The sequence below is a fragment of the Amblyomma mixtum genome, chromosome 2 (genome assembly GCF_055824585.1).
Source record: "Amblyomma mixtum isolate Tamu chromosome 2, ASM5582458v1, whole genome shotgun sequence".
Lineage (NCBI taxonomy): Eukaryota > Metazoa > Arthropoda > Arachnida > Ixodida > Ixodidae > Amblyomma > Amblyomma mixtum.
The window spans coordinates 132,821,247-132,845,125 of record NC_143013.1 but is presented as its reverse complement, the minus strand read 5'-3'; the positions used below and the strand labels follow the sequence as shown (position 1 = coordinate 132,845,125).

Genomic DNA, 23,879 nt, shown 5'->3' with positions numbered 1-23,879 from the left:
AACGGACCTTACCGAGGACCTCCACATCCTCTACGATGCCAGGGTGAGCACAAAGAATGAAGGCTATTTCATTTAGTCTCATCATCGGGACTCTTCAACGTGCACTTCCCGTTTTCTCGTTTGCGCAAGAAGGTATTCATGATCCGTAAAGTATTTCAATCTGAGAACTCTACTAATAAATCTGCATGCTTAGATGCAAAAAACAGTGTGCACTTGCACAAAAAACAACATGCTTTCTTCTGGCAAAGCACGAGAGGAGACGATCAACCATGGTCTTCTGTCAGCAGTCGTGTTCCAGATGGCGTGGATGTGGGGGCCTCTCAAAAATGCATATAGTCGGACACAACTTAAGTCTGCAGTGAAGCTCCGCCCACATTCAGCCTCTGCGCACAGAATTCCTCCACAACGAAAAAGTAGTCCGCTGCTTAAATGTTTCTTGTTACCTAAACAAGGAGCTTATCACAAGAAAAAAATTATCAGCTCTAGAATTTTGGTACGTGGTTTGTTCGGTATAGTCAGTCATTAAAAACATTATTTCGTTTACTGTTGCAATTGGCCAGCGGAGTAATACAGGACACCAGGTAGTCGAAATTTCCGGAGCCCTTCACTAAGGCGTCCCTCATAGCGCTGAGTCGCTTGTTTTTTTAAGTTGTATCCTATTACAGATACTTTGGAGCCACGTGGTCATGATTGGCCAATACAAGTGCGAGTGGTTCATGAAAAACAAGTGCTCAACCCTAGCAATCACACTGTGGCACCATCTTTTTAGGGTAAATTAAGGACAGAGGGAAGACTAAAATGCATAAAAAATTTGATATTTGTTTTTCTACCAATGTTAAACAAAACCATCATGATCATCATTCAATGACAAAAGCTTTTGAGCCCATGTGGCAAGCTGTGAAGACCAATGCCTTTAGAGCTTAACATCTCGCATTCCTGTTCAGAAAATTGTCAAAAGTAAACTTACGAATTTTCTTGGGCTCAGCTGATCTTCAACAGCCATCAGGCAAAGCAAGAAAGGTTGCACATTTTTGAATGACATGCTTTACATCATGACTCTCGTGTAAGGTGTCCAATTTCTTCACTGTTAGCCGGATAAATACTTCCAAAAAAATTTTGTTTTGAGTACGAGTCTTTTTTAATTAAAATTGACAGACACTCAGTGGTCTGATGTGATGAACTGCATAAGCAGAATGCGCTTTTAGTATGATGGTTTTCCATTCAATGCTCTTCCGTTTTGCCACATCTGACTGCCTAAAAGTTGTGCCAATTAATTTCACTTTACTCTGGCTGGCTTCATGGCTCACTAATTATTTTTTTATGTTTTCACATTTCACTTTACTCGGTGCAATGCGTTGGTTTAGCAAATGGTGTGCTTTTTCGGTGCCTTGCACTAACTGTCCACTTGGGGGCATTGCTACACCCACCTCTGGTGGGTGTAGCAATTGCCACCACCCCGTTTCAAAGGGGGCGCTCCTATCCATCCATCCATCCATCCAACAATGCAGATTTTTCCCTCTTGCTTCTCGCTGTGGGGCAGTTCTCGTGCTCAGCTCGCTGCAGGTGCCGAAGGCTTCACTCGGCGGCCATGCAGAGACACACACCGGCATTTGCTTCTAATGGCACTTGTGCTCCTAACAGAGTAAAACACCCATAAGGCTGTTTGGGCCACCATTTTCGAGACGTTTGCTATTAACAGTGACATCTGTCACGTGCCATGTTCCAAAAACTGACGCTTGCTGTGCGAACAACAGCCAAATCACAAAGAAGCCTTTTTAGCATGAATACTCCTTCATATCGGTCCTTCGTGCAGTTTTCCAGACATTAGATGACAAGAGCTTCTCAAGACGAGTCTCCAAGGGCGAATCCTAAATCCCGAGTCATTTAACCATGTTGCCTTGGAGTGTGTACCAAAGCATACGCCTTCATTTGAATTACAATTTTTGACAGTGACATCCAAAGGCATTCCTGACATCACCAGTGTGTTACAACACGAAATAGCTGTGCAGGGTGAACCAGTTCTGAAAGTACTTCACTGGGAGACATGCAGAGCAGATCCCAAAGGAGGCTACGGAAGGAAACTGACTAGCAAGGAAGCACGAAACAGACACTGCTGCTAACTACATGGCTATTAAATATAACTTTCACATGGAAGTTTCAGTAAAAAGAACGTCTTCCATTTTTGATTTAAGTATCTCAACACGTTACTGTTACAGAAGCCACTGTGGTGGCTCAGCGGTTATGGTGCTTAGCTGCCGACCAGAAAAGCGTGGTTCGGTCCCAGCTGTGGCAGTCTCATTTCGATGGAGGCAAAATGCTAGAGGCCCGTGCGATGTGTGATGTCGGTGCACATTTAAGAACCCCAGGTGGTTGAAATTTCTGGAGCCTTCCACTACGGCATCCCTCACAGCCCGAGTCACTTTGAGACATTAAACCCCATAAACAAACGCCAATGTTACATTCAACCCATTATTAAAAAAATTAACCCACCTTTATCGAAGGTTTAACTGCAGACTCAAAGCAACTGAGCTATAAAGGTAAACTACTATGCTAAAAAAAACTCCCAATTTATGGCTTCGGAAAAAAATTGCAAAGGTAAATATTCGCCATGGAACAACAGTTCTAGTTCAGTTTAGCCCATAGTTGCTTCAGGATGTTTAAAGTTAAATTTAAATTAAGTTAAAGTTTTAAGTTAAATTACAAGAGCGAATGGCGAAAGTCAGTTTAGCCCACAGTCGTAGAGTGAATGGCGAATAATATCAAAGAAGCCCCAATACGCCATTTTGGTGTAGATTCAAAGAAAATGGCTCTCAATTAAGTTGCAAAATACATGGGAGAAGCGTGCAGTCTTTGCTAGGAGATATTGGCTGAATGTACAACCAGCGGCAAAATAAGTCGGGGCACACGACAGGCCGCCAAAATAAAGTAAAACTGCATCGGCGTGCCATCTGACGCTGCACTTATGGTGTCGAGATATCGCAGTGAGCGTCAGCGTCCTATCATGCTCGCAGCCACGTCTTTTTCTCACCTGCAGTGGACTATCCGATTACATCCACCTTTTGGCGTTGCACTCCGTTTCATACATAGCAGGCGACACTGTGGAGGTTGCTGAAGTAGTGCGTCCGGGAAACTATATTACTCTGCCACGTATCATTTGTTCTTTTCGAAACTCCGGTCATTGTTTGGACAAATACAAAGAGCGGAATAAAATTATATGGTAGCACTGAAAATCACGGTCGAAGTTGTGAGGCGCTCAGTGTTTGGGCTCTGTTCCATAATTCTCACGCAGAGTGAACTACTTTTTGGACGCGGATTCAGTAGAAGCGATTCATCCTACCAACCGCGTATCATACCGTCACGTGTACTTTTTGCTTCTTGAAATCTCGACGAGTCGCAGGACGAAAATGTGGCAAGAGGTAAAATGAAGTCCAGGAGGTGCCAGTCATGGCATTTAAGATTTGTCGCTACAAAATATGTGTTTGCTATGGTTGTAATGCGAACTACTTTTTTGCGTGCGGACTTAGCCTGTGCGAACAGGCGCGCTAGCTTTGGCAGCGTTGCCTGCTCTGTATGAAACGGAGTATAGGCATCGCTTTCTTTATTCACAGCGTGACGATCGCAGTTCATTAAACCCTTGCCGCCCAAGTGCGAGCGTGACGTAGTGAATGAAGAAAGTGACCCCAATCGCCAGACGCTGCAGATAAGCAGCTACTCAAATGTAAGCGAGAAAAAAGATAGGATTGAGAGCGTGAAAGTATGCGCACGCACTGCGATGTCTCGACCCCAGAAGTGCATCAGACGGTGCGGCGATGCAGTTTTATCTGATTTTGGCCGCCTGTGGCATGCCCCCCACTTATTTTGCCGTCAGCTGTACACACCAGAATGCAAGAGGGGCCAGTTTCCAAAATCCACAAAATGTTGGCTATGCTTTGTTCTCACCTCTAAGAAACCCCACGCAGCAAAACCAGAGAACGAAAGTTAACACATATGGCATGCAGTTCCGAAAGGGTCATTTGAGGATATGGCTAGGGTAGTCGTTTCCTGGTGCCTCAGTGGCGAGTGCAATGGGCACACAGATGGTCAGCGTGGTGGTGTAGAAGAGAGGCACGCTGCAGGCGAGAAAGTGTCACTGCTCTTCTCATTTTTACACACCATTCTGCTCCCCAAACACATCCGATTTATTTTCGTACTTTCGAGGGCCAACAGACATTACATGTGATTATATACAGTGAAACACGGCATACAGAAAATGTTGGAAAAGCAGAGACTAAAGCAGCATCGACTGACCTTGCAGACTTGACCTAACAAGTGAAGGAACTTCAGGGTGCTACTGTAATGCTTAACCTTCTTTGAAACTATATGTTCACTCTATGCTGTTTGAAACATTGCTCGTGTTTCTATTTGCTCAGTTTCATTTCAAAGTCCTGACTTGATTGTCTACTTCCTAATATTTTTCTGTGCACCCCAAAAGTTTTCGTAGGCAGCACTCAAATGTCTGTGGATTCCTTCCAGGACAGTGCTTGGGGTAAATATGTCACTGCAATAGACACCCCATGGGAAACATTGATCAACAGTGTGAGTATGGGACTGAGATAAATGCCTGTCCTGTCCGTTTCTTGTCTCAATGTCGTAGTCAAGCTGTTCAACATTATGCATCATAACCAAACTCTCCAAAACATATACTATGTTAAAAGCACCACACGCACCGTTTGACAATTGTGTGTAGCCTCAATGAGGAACTTTTAAGGTCTTAAACGATCAGAACATACCCATCTTTTATATGTGCCCTTTTGCCAGAACATATCATAAATTGTCCAAAGGAAATGGGTTCTTAGACTGAAGACACTAACTCGCTGGCAGGTTTACTTGTAAGGACTAGTTAAAGTCGTGGAAACAACAATTCCACAGGAAAGAAAGCATTTTTGTTTGCAAGCCTAGGCCTGCATAGGTTTGAGAACTTCATGGCTTTAGGTAAAAGAATGTAACTCCCACTGCTAGTGGCTATTGTAAATTCTACTCGTCAAGAACTACATCATTAGGGATGCAGCATGAATTGGGAACGGAATCAATTACACCTCACATGGTTCCCTTGACTGTAATTGGGTGCATCCCAAGGCTTTTCAAAAAAGCTCATACTTTAAACTCTTAAAGTGCACTCCAGCCTCTATTAGTCTTGAGGGTTACCCAAACAAAGTTACACACCATTTGCTGCCCTGAAATACAGCGAATTTAAGGATGAAGCTTCAAAATGCAAACACAAAGCCGGCAATGCGGAGACATCGCTCACTCAGTCACATGTTTTGCTCTTTGGAAAGCGTACCAGAAAGCTTTAGCTACATATCACCCCACTCTGGCCAGCAAGCCAACCAATGATGTAAAGGCGTCCAGTCTTGCTGAGCAGGTTTGTGAAATGCAACAACATTATAGGAGGGGCTCCAACACACTTACCATACGGCAGTGGCCATCGTAGCCATACGCAGACTCATTGCTCACATACGGGGCAGTGTTCCAGACACGCATGACAAAACAAGAACAATCAGCCGGGAACATGTTAACAAGAACTGTTTCCGGCAGCACATATTTTATTGTTGCTTAGCGCTCGCAAAAAGCCTGCTGCTAGCAAGGCCAACTGCAGCCCACAGCTCACATTCAAGCTGCAGGAGGCACACAGACATGCAAGCCAAGACGTGCTCTGCCTTTCTTCATTTTCCTTTTCGGGGAGCCCTATAGATGCCAACAGCACGCGATTCAACACTATGTCCATTCGGGGGTACTACTACGTATGCCATGCAGCTATTAAATATCAAGGGCTTGTTAAGAGGAGGATGACAAGTGACTTGTTCCCTGAACACAGGCAGTGTACAACACTGAACTATTACCGACATAAATAGCTGAGTTGAATGATTCATGATTCACTCCATTCTTAGCACAGTAAAACCTCGTCGAAACATACACTTGGCACCTCCCATGTTCCACGTATGTGATCTGTCCATGAAAGAGCTCCTACGTGCTGCAAATGCTAGGCTAGTACCAGTGGGCCCAGTTGGCAGAGAGCTGCTGCACCAGAATAAAGCTGAAAGTTGTCAGGGACAGTTTACGAGAGGTTGGTGGGGTTCCCAAGTAGGGATGGTGCACGTGCTTGTAGTGCCTGCTTGGACAAGACCTTCATGCCTGCAGCTAATGTGTACAATTTTCGTGTTGGTACGGGTCTTATTTAACGGTCCAGTTCCTGCAATGCCATGAGGAGAAAGAACCGTTCCTAGATGTTGAGCCTTGAACATGTTAAGCAGCAATATATAAGGTTGATGCTTATGTACTACGAGCGTCAAATGAAATGCAAGCATCACAATTGAACAGCAAATTGAGAAGGTTAAGGGATTAGCTAAGGGAGATACTAGCGCATTTAATACCCGTGCCACATGGACAGATTTAATGCCATTAAGTTTTAATGGCATTCGTACAGTGCCACATGAATAAATTTAATGGCATTAGCCTTACTGCCATTCACGACCGACTGAGTTCGCCACAACTCATTCGCCCATGCAATGTGTACTCTCGTTCCCATTCCACGTGCAGAAAAGCATGCAGCTTTGTTAGTAACAACTTCCTAACCAGTAGGAAATGGTTAGTTCTTAACTTTCAGTCAGATGAGGCATCTATACTGCATTTTCGATGCGAAGAGCACCATTTTAACCAGCCTTATTGACAGGTACTCTCGACTTAAGTGCTGACATGTGGCTTTATGGCCACTTTTTCTGCTTGTTTTTACATTACATTTGAACAACATTCCCGATATATTGTGCTCATTAGCACTGTTTACATTCAGGTGAAACTTTTGACAAGCGTTATCGTCATCCTCTTTCGATAATGGCATTCAATGTGGACGTGTAGCACCAACTCCGAAAATAATGGCATTAACAAACTTAAGGCCTTAAGCCTTTACTGCCATTCCTTGGGTGTGTGTGGCACGGGTATTATTTTCACTTCGATGATTTGAAGACCAATGCAGGGAAGTGTCAACGGACCCCACCATCAATCCCTCCCCAGCAGCTAACATTTTGGTGTTCCCGTTTTTGCATTGCGGTTGTCCTGTTCATGCTGATCACCCGGCACAGACATTACACCAAACTCATCCTGGCTTGTGGCAGCACTGAGAACAGTGGCATCAATGTGAGGCCAAGACAAAAGTATCAGTGGCACAGTTTTCCATTGCTTCCCAGTTTCGTGGTAACGAGGTTTTACTGCACCTTAGAACTATAGAACACACACACACAGAACGTAAACCACTGTCTATATGCTTTGGTTTCATTTACAATGTGCCAAAAGCATGCACGGCTTTCAGCCTCCATCTTTGAGACAAACACCAAAAATGCCAAGTTAAAATAAAAGACCACAAGTTTATTAGCTCCCATGCCTCTTTACAAACCAGTGCAAACTTCGCAGTCAGCCAACTGCCAACCATCTGGCTATGCAAGACAACTCCCCACTCGTAAGTTAGAGAGAGTAGTACTTCTACAGACGGCTGTGTAATAAAACACAGAAGAAAAAAAAAAATCAGTGGTGTCGTTCACTGTTGTTTTAGAGGAACACCGAGCCAAAACTAGCAAGCATTTCGACTTGCTTTCATTCGGCCCACCATATGTGGAGCAATGCCACCCGAAAAAAAAAAAAAAAGAAAACAAAAAAATAAAGGAGGTCGGAAGCAGTGGACTTCCTTCAAAATCATGAATGCCCATGTTAAAGTGTTCGCATGAACTGCATGCCATAATAACGGTGGGCAAGGGATGTGGTAACTTGCCACATGGGAGTCAAACAACTCCAAACCAAGCATCAGTCAACATCCGTACATTCTCCTCACAAAGGAAAAAAAAAAGAAAAAAACACGCACAGGACAGCAGCCTTGCACGGAGAGGCAGCTATTGCCCCGACTGCCTCCTTCATTCACAGCTCCTCAGAAATGCCTTAGTTTGTCGGGACGTCCGTGCTGAATTGTGTGCAGCAGGCTGGATAGCTTAGGAACAGTGTGCCTCCAGTTAAGATCGCACGAGGTTTTTAAAGAGAGAAGTCTAGAGAGCGACACATGCATAACTGCAACCACACAAGCACCTAACAGCAGCACTCTGCGCATGAGCACGACAGAGGTGGCTCCAGTCCTTAGCAGTGACTTCCAAGATGCATTTGGGGCTGCTACTACAACCAGTGCCTGATGCATTATACAAGTCGTGACTGTTTGGTGTGCACGAGCACAGATCACTGGCACACAAGACAACCAGTGCCTGTGAAGCCTGGCATCACTATGCTAAGTATGTGGCAGCCCTTAAATTGAAATCTTAAATGCTTTAGTGCAAAACATTTTCACTGCGGACTGCATTGCAGTCGGGTTGCAGGGTGCCTCATGTCGAGCATAGCCACCGACGACACCTGTGTGGTCGCCCATGTCAGTAATAACGGAAAACAGGAACCGCTGCCTCCAACGTGCATGGCTGCTGAACCTGGGGGGGAAGAGGGTAGGGGGAGGGGGGGGGGGGCATGGCCTCCCTACATGCTGGTCTCGTGGCGCGTCCTCTGCTTGGACTTGGCCCTCCGCTTGGACCGGTGCTCAACGCGCTGCGGCTGTGGCTGTGGATGCTGCTGCTGGTAGGAGGGGGAAAATGACGTCTCGCCACCCCTGCAGGGAAGGTGGTGGGAACTGACAGTTATAACGAGACCAGGACAGCAGCTTGGGCATGCTGGCTATCCATGTGTGACGGAACAGTGCAAAACACCAGGACCAGAGACAAGCGCTGACTTACAACTCATTTTTACATCGAAGAAACACGGCTTCTTATAATGGTGGTTCAACAGAGCAAACACACAGACCAAGGAGGAGACAAGACACACAAACCAGTGCTGGTGTGTGTGTCTTGTCTCCTCCTTGGTCTGCGTGTGTTTGCACCAATATGATTCTACACCAACTAGCCCAATCTGCAATGCTTCTTATAACTTCTTCACATTCTCAAAAAACCTGCATCACAACCACGGCTTTCAAGCGTTCTAAAATGACAACCTAAGATTTGTAATCAGAGAGATTTGTAATCATATTTTGAACATGTCCAACTGTTTCTTTGTTAATGCAACAGACGGCATGTTGACACAATCGTTGCGCAGCCTCGCTATCGAAGCTGCCTCGATTATTTCACGGACTAACTGCTCTTTGTGATTAGCCAGTGCTCTGCATTTTCCGAAATCAGGTGCACAAGTTCTTGAAGGGGCAGTCTCTGCAATGAATTCCGAGGTTCCTGCAAGCTTGCTCGAAATTAGTTTTATGCGAAATTAGTTTTCCGAGAACCATGGCCGAAGACGCTTGAAGATTCTTAAATCAGAGTGGAACCATCAAGCCCAACTGTACAGGGACTGCCTGAGTCTATTCACCGACTGGCATCAGTGGCGGGATCGGTCCCACGCTATAGACAGGGCAAGCGAGTTCATGTGGCACTCCGCTTTGTCAAGGCCGCTCACCACCTTCAATGAAAGAAGAAGAGGCAGGACCACGCAGAGCCCTGAAACAATGTCCACACGCTTGGTGTGCGATGCTCTCCCACAACCGGTCTGCGAGGTGCTTAGACTCGGGCCGAAATTTGCCATCCAACCTATGAAAACAACACCGGAGCTTCTAGCCATGGTGCGACGCGTTGCCAAGGTAGGCCCTGAATCAGAAAGTGCAAGGTGTATTTCCGACGGAGTAGATGTCGTTGGCCTCTACAAGCTCTGCGAAAGAAATCTGCCAGTGGGACGTACTGTAAGGTATTTGAAAGAATTTCCTTGTGTTGCTGATCTCTGACAAACAGGGGGGGCTTTTCCGTGATTTCCAAGGACCTGTACAAAGCTAAGGTGTTAGAAACCACCAGCTATGTTTTTGACGAGCACAAAACACCAGCTGTTAGCAAGGCAAAGTTAGCTGCTATGAAGCTCTGCAAAGAACTTCAAACCTGACTGCCTCCTTTGAGGCATGAGGCATAGGAAGTTCCAGCAGGTATGGAAATGTTAACCGAGGGTTCAATGTCCTTTATTTGTAACCTCTACACTTGCGGTGCTGCATTTAAAAGCCTACAGCCATTGCTGACCACATAAACTTACTACCGTAAAAACCGGAATATAGGTCGAACATTTAAAAAAAAGAATTGGCGGTGGCTTAGCTAAGGTTAAGCCAGGATAAGCGAAAAGCTTTGGCCAATCGGTCGTCGTCCACACCAATCATGTGTGCAGGCAGGCATTTTTTATTGTGGCGATCTTGTTGCGAAGTTCATGCGAGAACCGATGATGAATGCAGCTAGCGACAGCACCAAGAAGAAGCAAAAGCAGTTTTCACTGCAGGAAAACATGGACATGCTGCAAGAAGTCAACGCAGGGAAAAGGCAAACCAACCCCTGCACAGAGCGTGGCATTGCCCCGTTGACCATTGCAATCATTTCGAAAGACCGAGACAACACTGTTGAACTTCATTGGGAGTCTCAATGTGCTCCTGCGAGGAAACGGCTGCAACTGGGAAAGTGTCAAAATATGTAGACCAAGCTGTTCTCGTGCGGTTTAAAGATGCCAGGCTGCAAAACATTCCCGTGTCTGGCCCAACGCTCCAAGAAAAAGTGCGCCAATTTGCCGATGCACTTGAAATAGCTGGGTTCGATGCAAGTGCGGGTTGGCTTTTCCGTTTCCGTCAAAAGAACGGAATCATTTGCCAGACGGTCTGGGCGAGGAGAAGGCTGCCGACAGAGATGGCACAGATTCCTGGCGAAATGATCGTTTCCAAGAGGTGGCTGCATCGCACCCTGAAGACAGTGTTCTCAACGCGGATGGAACTGCATGTTTTTATCAGCTGCTGCCAGATTGGACGATGCACTTCAAAGGACAGCAGTCCCAAGGAGGGACGAAGTCTCATTTTTGCATGGCAGTCCTGCTCTGCTGCAATGCAACAGACACGAATAGTCACCTACCACACAGTTCACAACCGCTCCCGATCAACTAGCTCTGCAAAATGACTTAAATTATGCACAGGACTGGTGCAACCCATGGCTCATGGAACTTAACATTAGGTCCCTTAATTACTGAGAGGAGTGTAGCCCATCGTAATTAATATCCATATTAGATTTTAGAATTTCAATTATGTGGTTACCCTCAGCACTGAGGCCCAACAAATTTTGGCTACTTCAACGAGTTATGTGCACTGCAGAGGTTGCTTTGCCTGCAAGCTTCTCAAAAGCACACACATTTTTTTGCGCGATTTAACCAAAACCACATTTCTCATCATGCACAGTGTTCTCCACATGACAATGCACAAAGTGTATTTGTTTCCCTAGCAGAAATACAAAGTACAGTCGACGACCGATTTTTCGGACTCCCTAGGGAGCATGAAAACAACCGAAAAATCGGGCAGTCTGGAAAATCAAATTTCACCGAAAAAATTATGAACTTATTACCAATATGCCGGAGGAAGTGGCCAGTTGTATTGCACACATTCTAGAGCTCCTCATTACTATATTTCGCCGCATGACATACTGTATGAACGCGCATAAGGGCCGCATTTTTTTTTCCAGATTCGAGGGCCAATTTTCAGGGTGCGGCCTGCCCATACATGCGATGTGCAAAAAAAAAAATTTTTTTGAAGTGAACACACACCAACCAGGGAATGAGTGACATTTATTCTACGTTCAACCGTCACTCGCGCATGCTCATCCCAAAAGAAGCCGCGCAGCATGTCCGCTGTGAACGGGTAGCCGTTGTTTTGCACTTCCATCACATAGCAGCTCTTCTTCCAGTTCAGGAAACTCGCACGGCTTGCCTCGGAAAGCGCGCCTTTTGCCGCTTGTGTTTCTCTTTTGGTTGCACCATCATTGGACGCACTTCTTAGCCACGTCGAATTTCCCGCCCGCCGCAAGCTTGCCGTGTTCGAGAGCTAACTCCCAGCCGTGTAGCTATTAAGGTGCTTGCCCGCCGGTCTGAAACTGCAATGCTCGATGGCAGCACGCGAAAGCCACAACCACAACTATTCTGGCAAATGTGCTAACAAGCATGCTAACAAGCCACAAACGGCTGGAGCTGGTGATGCTGATGCCGATGTGGATAGCGGAAAATCGTGGTGGAGAAAAAAGTTGATGATCACGGCGTCGGGCGCCATCCATGAACGGCACTTGGAAGCTGCTGTGCGCGCGCCGTGGCCGCCGCGATCTGCTCCAGTGGCAAAAGCGCGCTTCAATTGCGGAGGCCGCAGCGAGCGCGTAGCCTCCGCGATCAAGCGCTCTGCGATCGTATTTGCATTCCGTAATCGGGACGAAATAGTCGGCACAGATGAGTTCCGTGAACTGAGACAGCGGTTCAAGTTCGTGCGGCGGAAGACATTCAAGACCAGTACAAATTCGAAACCACACGAGCGCAATGTGCCAACTCACGCAGAATTTCAGCATCGCAAGAGGCTCCCTTTCGTTTGCTTGAATTTCGTTTTGTTTAATCAAGTTTTTGATCTCTACTGTAGTTTGATCTAATGAGGTTCCACTGCACACAGTATATGGCGGCGAGGACGAATGATGTCCGAAAAATGGGGGTGGTCAGTTGCGGTGCGGCGGAAGACATTCAAGACCAGTACAAATTCGAAACCACACGAGCGCAATGTGCCAACTCACGCAGAATTTCAGCATCGCAAGAGGCTCCCTTTCGTTTGCTTGAATTTCGTTTTGTTTAATCAAGTTTTTGATCTCTACTGTAGTTTGATCTAATGAGGTTCCACTGCACACAGTATATGGCGGCGAGGACGAATGATGTCCGAAAAATGGGGTGGTCAGTTGCGGTGCGTCCGAAATTTCAAGCGCTCTTGCACATTGGCTCTATGGGCCATGTCGCGGTGCCGCGAAAAAGTCCGAATAATCAAGCATGTCCGAAAAATCATGCGTCCGAATTTTCGGTCGTCGACTGTAGTCGATTGGGTCAAACTTCAAGAATGGTCTCCAGAGAACACTGGTCGAGCTTTTTGAATGCACACAATGCACAAAATAACGCACACAACACAACCTTTGTACAAAAAAGTTTAAGACCGCTTGAACTTATGCTAGCGGGCTCAAGCTCTTACAGAAGGAACTTTTAGAGTTAGTGCGCAAAAAAACGGTGTCCTGCATGTAGGACGCTAGGGATACATGGGTGGGTTAATCCAGTGGAAGCATGTTTCACAGTGCATACTTCTGTTCGTTATGACGCTGAGCTCTGAGAACAATTCCAGCGCACAAAACCGCCTGCACTGGTCACCACAAACTGCTTCCGACACAGCATTTGTGTGCCAGCTGTATGGCAGAACAGCCAATTGAAACCACTGACGTAACCACAGAAGATGACTGGTGTTCTGACACTGTCTAGCCTTCTACTGTGTGGATCACAGATTACGTGCGCACTGATGACGGTGTTGTGGTCACCGGCCAGGCAACAGCAGGAAGAACTGAGGAAGTCCTGGGTGTCAGCAAGCAATGGAGATTCTTTGGAGGACGACGATCGTCAAAAGCTGCCACGATCGCTGTGGCGCAAGGCGAAAGAAGCCGCGAAAGCCCTGTCAGTGCTGAAGGACTTTTGCCAGTTAAGTCCTCATGGCATGTAGGTAGCCGAGCATCTGGCGATGATTAGGGTTCTTGTTGCTGCTCGAATTCACGCAAGACCGCAGATGATCGCTACACAATTCTTGGGTGAACAAAGGCATGCAATGCTAGGACGGACTCCATGTTTTATGTTGTTTATTCGATATTCAACCTTCGGATAATTCCCCAATTTCCTGACCTCCATTCAGGCCCGAGTGAACTTTTACTGCACTAGCCCCGAGAAGCTTGAGTGGTGCCCTCTCACGGCCAGCTGACATGACATCATGGCAAGGACTATCGATGCTCTGGATCCTCTTGAATTTGTGAACATTTCATGTTTGTTTCCGTGTTGCTTGTTGTCACTTGTAATGTATGAATGATCAAGAGAGGAGCGGTAGATTCTCGAGCAAGACTGCGTTGAATAACGACCACTGTTGCTTTTGAAGCACAGCCAATGAGCATAGAGACACTCCTGCATGCAACGGTGTTGTGTCAGTTTTCTTTGTGCCCCTCTCGTGTTCCTTTTCCTTTCTTCCAGCTGGTCGGTTTACGACGCAATAAAAGTTCGTTTCATGCCGGTGTATGGCACTAGAACAACACACTGCATTGCTGCGAGCGTTCAGCCTTAGCTGTCTGCCACTGTGACAACGCCTGCTAGGTGGATTTTCCTCGAAAGCTTTCATCTGAAGCTGCAACGGTGGCCTTGTGTTGCGCATGTTTATGAGTGCGGCATTCACACTTGCACCACTGCATGTTCTTTAACAAGGGCAACACGCAGTGTTTCACTCATGATCGGGAAGGTTAAGGATGTTACCTGTCCCGCACTTCATTTGCCTCTGTACACTACAGCGCAGCCGTCAAGAGTGGTGCTGTCTCTATGATACGGTGGCCGACCGATTTTTCGGACTCCAATAATTCGGACTTAGCTGAGGTACCATCGAGCACCTCACAGGAATGTGTACATTTTCACTATTGATATTTTGGACTTTGTGGAGTCTAAAAGTTCGGATTTTCGGACTAAAATAGACGCCAACAATATTGTGGAGGCTGTTTTTCAACCGAAAGTGTGTTATTTCGGCCTAATATAGACGCGAGCGGGCATCGCTGTCGCAACCAACCCGCTGACCGCCACCGTGAAAGGCTCCATCTTGGAATCGGCTCGGCAGGTGCAATCGGACTGGCTTGGACAGACTTGGCTATTTGTTCTCCATCATTGCCATTCGAAATAATGAGATGCTCTCCGTTGCCATCGAGATGGCCTACAAAGGGTGCGCAATTGCAATGAAAACGGGACAGTAGTGTGGCAGCTGCAGCGTCCGCTGTGGCTTGGACGACGCCCCCCTGCAGTGCGGGGCAGCATACATGGCAGAGGTGGGGAGGGGGGACTGCATTCGGAGGCGCTCACTACCGCTTGAGTCTTCCTGTGGGTTACCGATGGGTTACCTCTTGGTCTTCGCGAGCGTTATTGTCCTATGTGAACTGACTGTTCTTGCTTCGCGCAGCGAGTGCATTCATTCACGGCACGACTGCAGCTGCATCGCACTGTCTTATCATGATGTGATAAGCCTGTTTCACATGCAAGCGAATATGCTAATGAAACCTGCCGCCGCGACGGAAAAACCTGTTTTGAGTCGTCGCTGCGATGAGCGGCGAGGTTTCAACAAGTTGGAAATTTTCGCGGCGACACCTCGCTCAATCGCTCAGTTGCTTGCATGTGAACTGGCCTATAGCGTGCAGAGATGACGAAAGCATGGCTATGACTCAGATAGAGGCTAATATTATCGCCTCTAGGCAGAACATGGGGAGTGGCGATTTTGAAAGCCGGTTTTTCTCAGGAAACTTTTTTTTTTTAAGTTCACGAATTTTTTGGACTGTTTGATTATTCAGACCATTTTTAGGGCTCCGCCGAGTCCGAAAAATTGGGCGCGACTGTAATACCGACTCGTAAATCATTTCCCTTTGCTGTTGCCCTACCCCTAAGCAGCATCAATGTGGACAAGGAACTGAGGCACCGAGCAGCAGGTCACCACGGCCACACACTGCAGTACTATGTGAAGAGGAACAAAAAGAACAGGTGCGTAGGAAGCCACACTGACGAAGCCGCTGCCGTGAGATCACACTGTGGTGATTGCAATGCACCAGTGCTTGTTGTTTCTTCCTCTCTTTCTGGGCCCGTTCTTTGCACACGGAAGGCATGTCTCTGCATTCCTCACCTGGTGGTGGTGGTGGGTGGAGCCATGATTGCTGGCAGGGGGTCCCCCCCTCCTCCTCCTCGGCTGGGGGGCAGGGCAGCGTACATGGAGCGGGGCCGCGTCATGCACTGGGCCCGCTGGTGCCACTCTCGGCTGAAGCCCTCCGCCTCCTCTGCACGGGGAAGAAGACCACCAGACCGTCAGCGCTTGTTGTGCATCACACATCCTCTCTCACCATACTACTACCCTTCATCATCATCATCATCAGCCAAACTACACCCACTGCAGGGCAAAGGCCTCTCCCATGTCTCTCCAATTAACCCTGTCCCTCGCCAACTTGCGGCCACCCTTTCCCCGCAAACTTCTTAATCTCATCCGCCCACCTAACTTTCTGCTGTCCCCTGCTACGTTTGCCTTCTCTCGGAATCCACTCCGTTACCCTTAAGGACCAGCGGTTATCTTGCCTTCGCATTACATGCCCTGCCCAGGCCCACTTGTTCCTCTTGATTTCGACTAGGACGTCACTAACCCGCGTTTGGTCCCTCACCCACTCCACCCGCTTCCGATCTCTTAACGCTACACCTATCATTTTTCTTTCCATAGCTCGCTGCGTTCTCCTTAACTTAAGCTGAACCCTCTTTGTTAGCCTCCATGTTTCTGGCCCATAGGCGAGTACCAGCAAGATACAGCTGCATATATGAAACACCGTCATAGACAAAAAAATGCTGTTACGCGTTAAGCGGGTGCCTTCAGAAGAACAGGGGAGATCACCTTCGTCAAGGTTGACATATTCTATGGTCTCGTCCTCCTCGCCCGTGCGGCGGTTGCGCTTGCGGCCCACAATGTGCGCCCGGTCATCCAGGTGGTGGCCAATGGTCAGCTCCTGGAGCCCCGACCGGCTGTCCTGTAGCGACCGCCGGGTCTCCTTCACCTGCGTGAGACAAGGGTGGCATGTAGTCTCTCACAACACGCCACGTCCCAGTGAGGTGCATCCCAAGATGAGGAATCCATGCTGTTCTCCCTCATCACCAGGCACACTCACCAGGTGCACCTCTTTACCATATCCTCAAACATAGAGCAGGAATGAAAATTTCACTCCGCAGAATGCCCTACATAATCCCAGCAGCTGAGTCAAGGCAGACTGTCTGCATACTAACCCATGGGCATGCTTCGAACCAGCTTAAGCCCAGAGGGGCCTACACACATTGTTGTCTAAACACACGCTCACGGGATGCATTCAAAAAGTTTGCAGAAGCCATCACTGAGCACCATGTTTAAGACAACTTTTATGGGATCCCGACAGTCAGATGCACGATACCAAACAAACCCTGATTACTTAGAATGGATGTGAGGATTTTCGGAGACAGGCACAGACGCCTACTGTGAAAATTTCAGCCTTAGGCCCGGTTCTCACACACCTCATTTTTGTTTCAACTCATCTACGTGCCCTTGTGACCCTCCTCCCTGTTTCCTTAGTGCCCTCAATGCCATCCCTCCTTCTGAAATGTCCCTTCCCACCCCACAACTTGCTTGCCGTCGCCCGCTTGTGCTGTCTTTCTCTCCTGTCGACGCTGCTGAGTACAGGCACAAAGAGGCATATGTTGGGGCTACTATAGCTGACCACAAAGGAGAATGCATAGCAGCCGCGACCATACCAGCGAAAAGTCGGGAAGAAGCAGCAATAGCATACGGCATGTGCATAAAACTTTCACAAGAAAAGACCATAATAAGCGACTCAAAAAATGCGATAAATAACTTCATAAAACACAGCGGACATCCCCCGGCCGCAAAAGTAACTAGCAAATACCGCCCAGAAACTCTAATCAAAATAATATGGACCCCCACACACTCAGGCCTCCCAGGAAACGAAAAGGGCAACAACGTAGCCCGAGAACCAATTATCCGGGCAGGACCAGACGTGTTCCCAAATCACGGGGCCAGCTCAACGAGGGACCAACTACTCACTTTTAGTGAAATCTCGACTTTCTATCAAAGAAGCAGGTTGGAATATCCCCCTCCCAACAGAACCTTACTAGCTTAACCTTACTTGCTTGCTCCAGCAAGACCAAGCAACCACTCTCAGGCAGCTCCAAATGCACACATTCCCATGCCCGCAATACTAGCCAAAATTCATCCAGAATTTTGTAGAATGCAAAAGCTGCGGAGAGTATGCTAACCTCAACCACATCATGTGGGCCTGCAGTAAGAACCCTTTAAGCGGAATAACCACAGAGGAGCAGTGGGAGACCACGCTGCACAGCTTGGACCTGTGGCAACAAAAGTTGCTCACAAAGAGAGCTGACCAGGTCGCCGAGATCCAAGAGATCAAGGTCACCAAGCGACAGTAGCCCGCCTGCGCCAGAAGAGAGCCTTCCTCTTCAAAAGCTCTATCAATAAAGTTTATTCTCTCTCTCTTCCCCCTGTCGAACAGTGCCTTCAGACAGCATGTGCTGAAGACATCTCTAGTCAGCTAACGTGGCTTTATTCCTACCATTACAAATGGGGTGGTGCCCAGAGTGGTGAGCAGCGCACTGTCTCGGTGACAGTCCGTGCAGTTCTCCCGTGAATGTATACCACTGCCCACAAATACATGCAGTCTCTTTGCTCAGAAAACGATGCACAAATACAACGATGAAGCAAGATACACGGGTGAACAGAAATGCACAAAGTGAGCAAAAGAAAACCAAAAAGAGAACAGCAGCAAGCCTGCACCACATGTGGGCACCCAAACGCAAGGAACGTAACAAAGTTCATGGCAACAGTGCTCGATTAGACTTTCTGGCAGAGTTTATGGAGGAGGCACAAGTTTACCATTGGTAAGTGGGTCAATAAAGTGCTGTCCTCAAACTCAATTTGGTTCATGTTCAACACATGCACATGAAGAGCTGTGCATGTGTCTGCTTTTTTGGCACATAAGCTATGAAGGCTATCGCACACCAGACATTCATTCGGTCGAAGAAATTATCCTTATGCTGACAGACCAGTATTTTTTAAAGCTTGTTATGATTTTTCATTCTTTGTGGCACCTAATAAAGCTCTTGATAGGTCTACTTCTGCTATGTATCCTAACAGTAATTTGGGGTGGAGAAATGTGTGTGTTATGAAACACTGTGAAATGCTTTTTCGTTTGTTTCTGAAGTCTCCTGCATTAAAATGAAATGTGGTGTACCGTGAATGCTTTACCACATCGGTCACAAAGAGGCTCTCCTTGTTTGGTTTGGTTTATTGGGGTTTAACGTCCCAAAGCAACTCAGGCTATGAGGTACGCTGTAGTCAAGAGCTCCGGAAATTTCGACCACCTGGGGTACTTTAACGTGTGCTGACATCGCACAGCACATGGGCCTCTAGAATTTCGCCTCCATTGAAATTCAGCCGCCGCGGCCGGGATCGAACTCGCGTCTTTCGTGTTAGCAGCTGAGCGCCGTAACCACTGAGCCATCGCGGCGGGTCTCTCCTTGTTTCATAAGTATGAAGTTATGTACAAGATGTGCATGTCCTATACAAATGGGGAATAAGTTCAGCAAAACGTTTTTGTTCACTTGACTTGCATATGTCCAAGATCGGCACACGCGAAGAGGTTAGTCCCGCACCGATGCACAGTCGTCTACTCTGAACGAACCAGTGAGTGCGAATGCCTTGAACGTTAGCACATTAACAGCAGCAAGTGAGTGGCGGACATGAACACAGGACTAGGGCAAACCTAAGCTGCCACGCAGCATTATTTGTCCCCGGCAATGGCTTGCATTCGAGGGACACAAGATCACAGATGTCACGTGACTCACCCCTCCTGGGGCCATGCGGGTGGACTGGGATGCCTGGTAGACCTGTGGCTGCCCGTGCTCATCAGTGGTCATCGTCATCACCGAGGATGACGAGAAGCTGTGGCAGTTGGGGTCCTGGGTGAGCCGGCCCTGGAACAACCAAACAACCCTTTCTTTAAAAGAGTTAAAAGTTGGGCTAGTTGGTGTTCAGACTTCACAGGCATATTTTAGTGAGCCGCGTTTCCATAGAATGTCAATCCTTGGCAGAAGTGCTCAAAAAACAGCCCGTGAAACCTTGGAAGCTTTCTTTATCAGGAAAGGGAGACAGGACTGCGTTAGTGACACGTCTATCTTTCTGTATAATGCCGAGATAAATTTTCTATCGCGTCTTATATGATTTCCTATGTAATTCCAAGTTCCCCGGTAGGTAGCGCTGGTGCAGGCTAGGAGCGTAATTATATGCCCTGTTCTCGCTTCAATAAAGCAGTTGTCAGTAGCGCCCATGTTTGTCTTGTCTTTCTGTCTTCCTGTCTTTTGCACTAAAATATGCGTGTGAAACCCTTTCTTTGTGCACTCTGCATGCTAGAGCATTGCCTGAGGAAAACAAATCACTGCAAAAAAAACAACAACAAAAAAAAAACAACAACTGCCACCTTTCCTCCAATGCATCAGCTGAAATGTGCCACAAGAGAGACTATCTGCCTGGAGGCTGGTAAGCACCCTAACAGCACTAATGCAGCGCCTCCAAAACACCAGTGTCCCCAAGTGGTCCAAAACCTCTCGAATGCGCTCTGGAAGACTGCAGCCATAAAACGAGAGCATAAAATTACACTAGTGAGGCACACCTTGCACATATAGGGCATAGCGGCCAGCTGCACGCAGATCTTGTAGCTATGAATTACCCCCCGTGCCAGGAAATGTGGCAGTGGCATTTTAAACTGGACTTTCCCACAGCTGCCCCACACAGGGGACACTGCAGGTGCAGGCAGCACCAGCAACTCCTTGCATAAAACCTCCGGAAAGCCTCTCCCCCCCCAACAATACTCACAATTGTGGAGAACATGTCTGTGGGGAAGAGGCCCAGGCTAGCCGAGCGCCGTGTGCCTCCGAGCCCCGGGAATGCGCCCAGCATGGGTCCCAGCATGCTGTCCATCATGGCTTCCATCTGCCTCATGCCCTCGAAGGGACCCCCACTGTACAAGAACACACAAAGGGCACTCTTGAGGATTCCAGTCCACACAAAACAGAAAGCAGCCCACACTGGATGGGCATCACAATCGCAGACTTTCCTTCCCAGTCCATTCTTGCACTGGGCTAAAGAGTACAGCAGTTTTGAAGCCACAATGCGGTACTCTGAGCTATTTCTCCGACCAGTTGAATGTGAAGAAGAACACGTGCCCTGTGCCACAGAATCCAGACAGGCAGACTAACATGCACGAGATGCTGAAGAGACTTCAGAGCCACGATAATAGTTTAGTTTAGTTTATGGGGTTTAACGTCCCAAAGCGACTAAGGCTATGAGAGACGCCGTAGTGGAGGGCTCTGGAAATTTCGACCACCTGGGGTTCTTTAACGAGCACTGACATCGCACAGTACACGGGCCTCTAGAATTTCTCCTCCACAGAAATTCTAGCCGCCGCGGCCGGGTTCGAACCCGCGTCTTTTGGGTCAGCAGCCGAGCACCATAACCGCTGAGCCACCGCGGCGGCAGAGCCACGATAATTATTTCCCACAAAAAATTTCGCAGCAAGTAGCATGTGTATGCAGTGTTTGCTGGTATATTTTCCTCATGACTGCGAATGAATGAAAGCTTGATGTGAAAGGTGATGTGAAAGCAATTTTTGAAGTCTCACTCAATTTCTGTGTTCAAATCAGAGCATATCATCACCATCATCATCAGCGTGACTACTATCACTGCACGGCAAAGGCCTCTCCCATTAACCCTGTCCTGTGCCAGTTGCGGCCACCGTATCCCCGCAATTTTCTTAATTTCACCCGCCCACCGAACTTTCTGCCGCCCCCTGCTACGCTTGCCTTCTCTTGGAATGCACTCCGTTACCCCCCCCCCTCCCTATGGCAGCTCAGTGGCCTTAGTCACTGGTAGTTTATCTGGACATAGAATGCACAATGCAGCTTCAATCCTGGCCGTGGTGGCTATATTTCGCAGTGGGTCGAGTGAAGAAATGACCATGTGCTGTGCGATGTCAGTGCACGTTAAAGAACCTGAGGTAGTCTGAACTAATACCCCTGTCACACGGGCATTTCGAAGGCCCTCGAATCGATAGTCTATCGACTCGAAGGCGATCGAGCACTGCTACACGGCCAGTTTGAATGGCCATCGAGTCAATAGTCTATCGAGTCGACGGAGCAGCCCGGAACTCTATCGAGATTTCGAGGGCCTTCGAGCGGTGCCCAAGGTTGCTAGCATTGCTTCGAACGACAACAAACATGGCGGCGCCCTTCAAAGTCGGACCCCTCGCTTCGGACTGAATTCTCGTTGTTGCTGCCTTTTTCTGTCCGTTCACTGGTCATAAATGGGGCACCGGTATTTCGCTTCGTCTCAACTTGCCTACAAGAAAACGTATAAGTGATAAATTTGCTTTATTTTTTATTTAGAGTGACGACTCTGCCGCTGTTAGGCCTAAGAGAGTCGGTTTGTTGACAGTAATGGTTCCCGTTTCGACAACCAGATGGCGCCACTAGAGGCTGAGTTTATTTTTGCGTCTTTGCTAGCATACGCTGAACTAAATGTGGGAATGCGCCTGCGTTTAGCGTGCGTAAGCGTGCATATGCTCGTGGTACGTAGAGAGCATAAATTTATTCTCTTTGCTCACTGTATCTGTGTACGTCGCGAGCGGCGACGTGGTGCGCACAGCGAGAAGCAGCAGCGGCGCGGCCGTTCCAACTCGCCCGGGCGTCAACAGATGAGAACAGGTCCTAGGTTTTGCGGCGAGCGAATCCGCTTCGCTTGCCGGGTTTTTTAACAAGTGTGAACGCGCCTTATGACTGCAAAAAAGTGTATTTCAACATTTAGTTAAGTTTCGTCAATATATTTTTGTTATTTGCGCGAAACCGAACGTAGCGATTGTGGCGCCACACAAGCTTGGCGTAAGACGCGAGAACGATTTCAATGGCCATTGAGATTTGCCGTGTAGCAGCAACACAACTTCCTCGAGTTCGATGGCGATCGAAAACCTCGAAGGCCCTCGACTCGATGGCCATTGAAACTGCCCGTGTGACAGGGGTATAATTTGGAGTGCTCCACTACGGCCTACCTCACACGCAGCCCATGTGTCGCTTCACGCTTCACGATGTCAAAATTCACACACCACAATTTTGGAACATTCAAAATGCACACAGTTTACTTTTGCTGCTGCAGTGCAGTCTGTAAAGCATGATGGCAAGATGGCCAAGCTGCTGATATACTGTAGGAAAACAGTGTGAAAGACCAAGCTTTCTGGTGATTTCTATGGACAAATTCTATTTGCAGAGGTATGAAAAATGTACACACAGCAAAACAACAGCCGGCTGCGCCAATCAATGAACTCTTTTTCCAACTGTGGCAAACGCATCACACAGGTCGGTGGTCAAAGGCATGTAAACCAACCACCTCACCCCTTTACAGCTCTTCAATGGCATGATGGGCACACTGCTGAAAGGTTTAAGGTATGTCACCACCTTTTTCAAAAATTTTTTAAATTTTGAATATTAAATTTTCATTTCACATTTACGTTATAAAGCACCGTTTTATATGATATTCAAAAGCAAGAAAGAGTGAAAAAAGCCATGCTGGTATTAATTATTCACAAAAAAATGCCCAAACTTGGTTGTTATGCAAACATTCATAACTAGCGAATGGAGAGCAGGAATTATAAACTTTTTGGCACAGACTTAGCCAACTAACCATACTGTGCAACCAACTAGGATCTTTGCCATCCGATAATTGGGAAAAAAGTTATACCAAAAATGCCAAAGAAAACAAAAAAATGTGTCATTTTTGCCTGCATTCCTTGACATAAAACATGATTATATCAAAACTCACCATTCGATTTAATTTATCCTAGTTCATTGCACAGGCTAATAACAAAGGAAAGAGCGTGCAAAGTTTCATTGAAAAATATTTATTTATTTCGAAGTTATGACTGTTTGCGCAACACGAAAGTGCAAGAAATAAAATTTTGAGAAAAACTAGATTAAAGTTTTTCAATCCTTGTAGAAAGAAGATCATCATGCCCTAGGAAGTTAAAATCCTCCAGGTTCATAGCTAGGGCCCTCCTTAGCTGATGTGAGCTCTCTTTTGGCATTTGTTGCTGCCCGTCCTTTTTTGCGGAGATGTT

General features: G+C 47.3%; 1 protein-coding gene across 1 annotated transcript in view; it reads right to left on the bottom strand.

Annotated features, from left to right (window-relative positions):
• Positions 1 to 7,370: 7,370 nt before the first annotated feature.
• The window catches only part of LOC149360943 (myeloid leukemia factor-like), a 43,662-nt gene continuing 27,153 nt past the window's right edge, over positions 7,371 to 23,879 (bottom strand). Inside the window, exons 2-6 of the mRNA XM_089572551.1 lie at positions 20,591 to 20,735; positions 19,564 to 19,692; positions 16,553 to 16,712; positions 15,803 to 15,953; positions 7,371 to 8,668 (exon numbers count right to left, since the gene is read on the bottom strand). Coding sequence (XP_089428677.1) covers positions 8,539 to 8,668; positions 15,803 to 15,953; positions 16,553 to 16,712; positions 19,564 to 19,692; positions 20,591 to 20,735 — 715 coding nt within the window. The 3' untranslated portion in view covers positions 7,371 to 8,538. The remainder of the gene's footprint in view (positions 8,669 to 15,802; positions 15,954 to 16,552; positions 16,713 to 19,563; positions 19,693 to 20,590; positions 20,736 to 23,879) is intronic.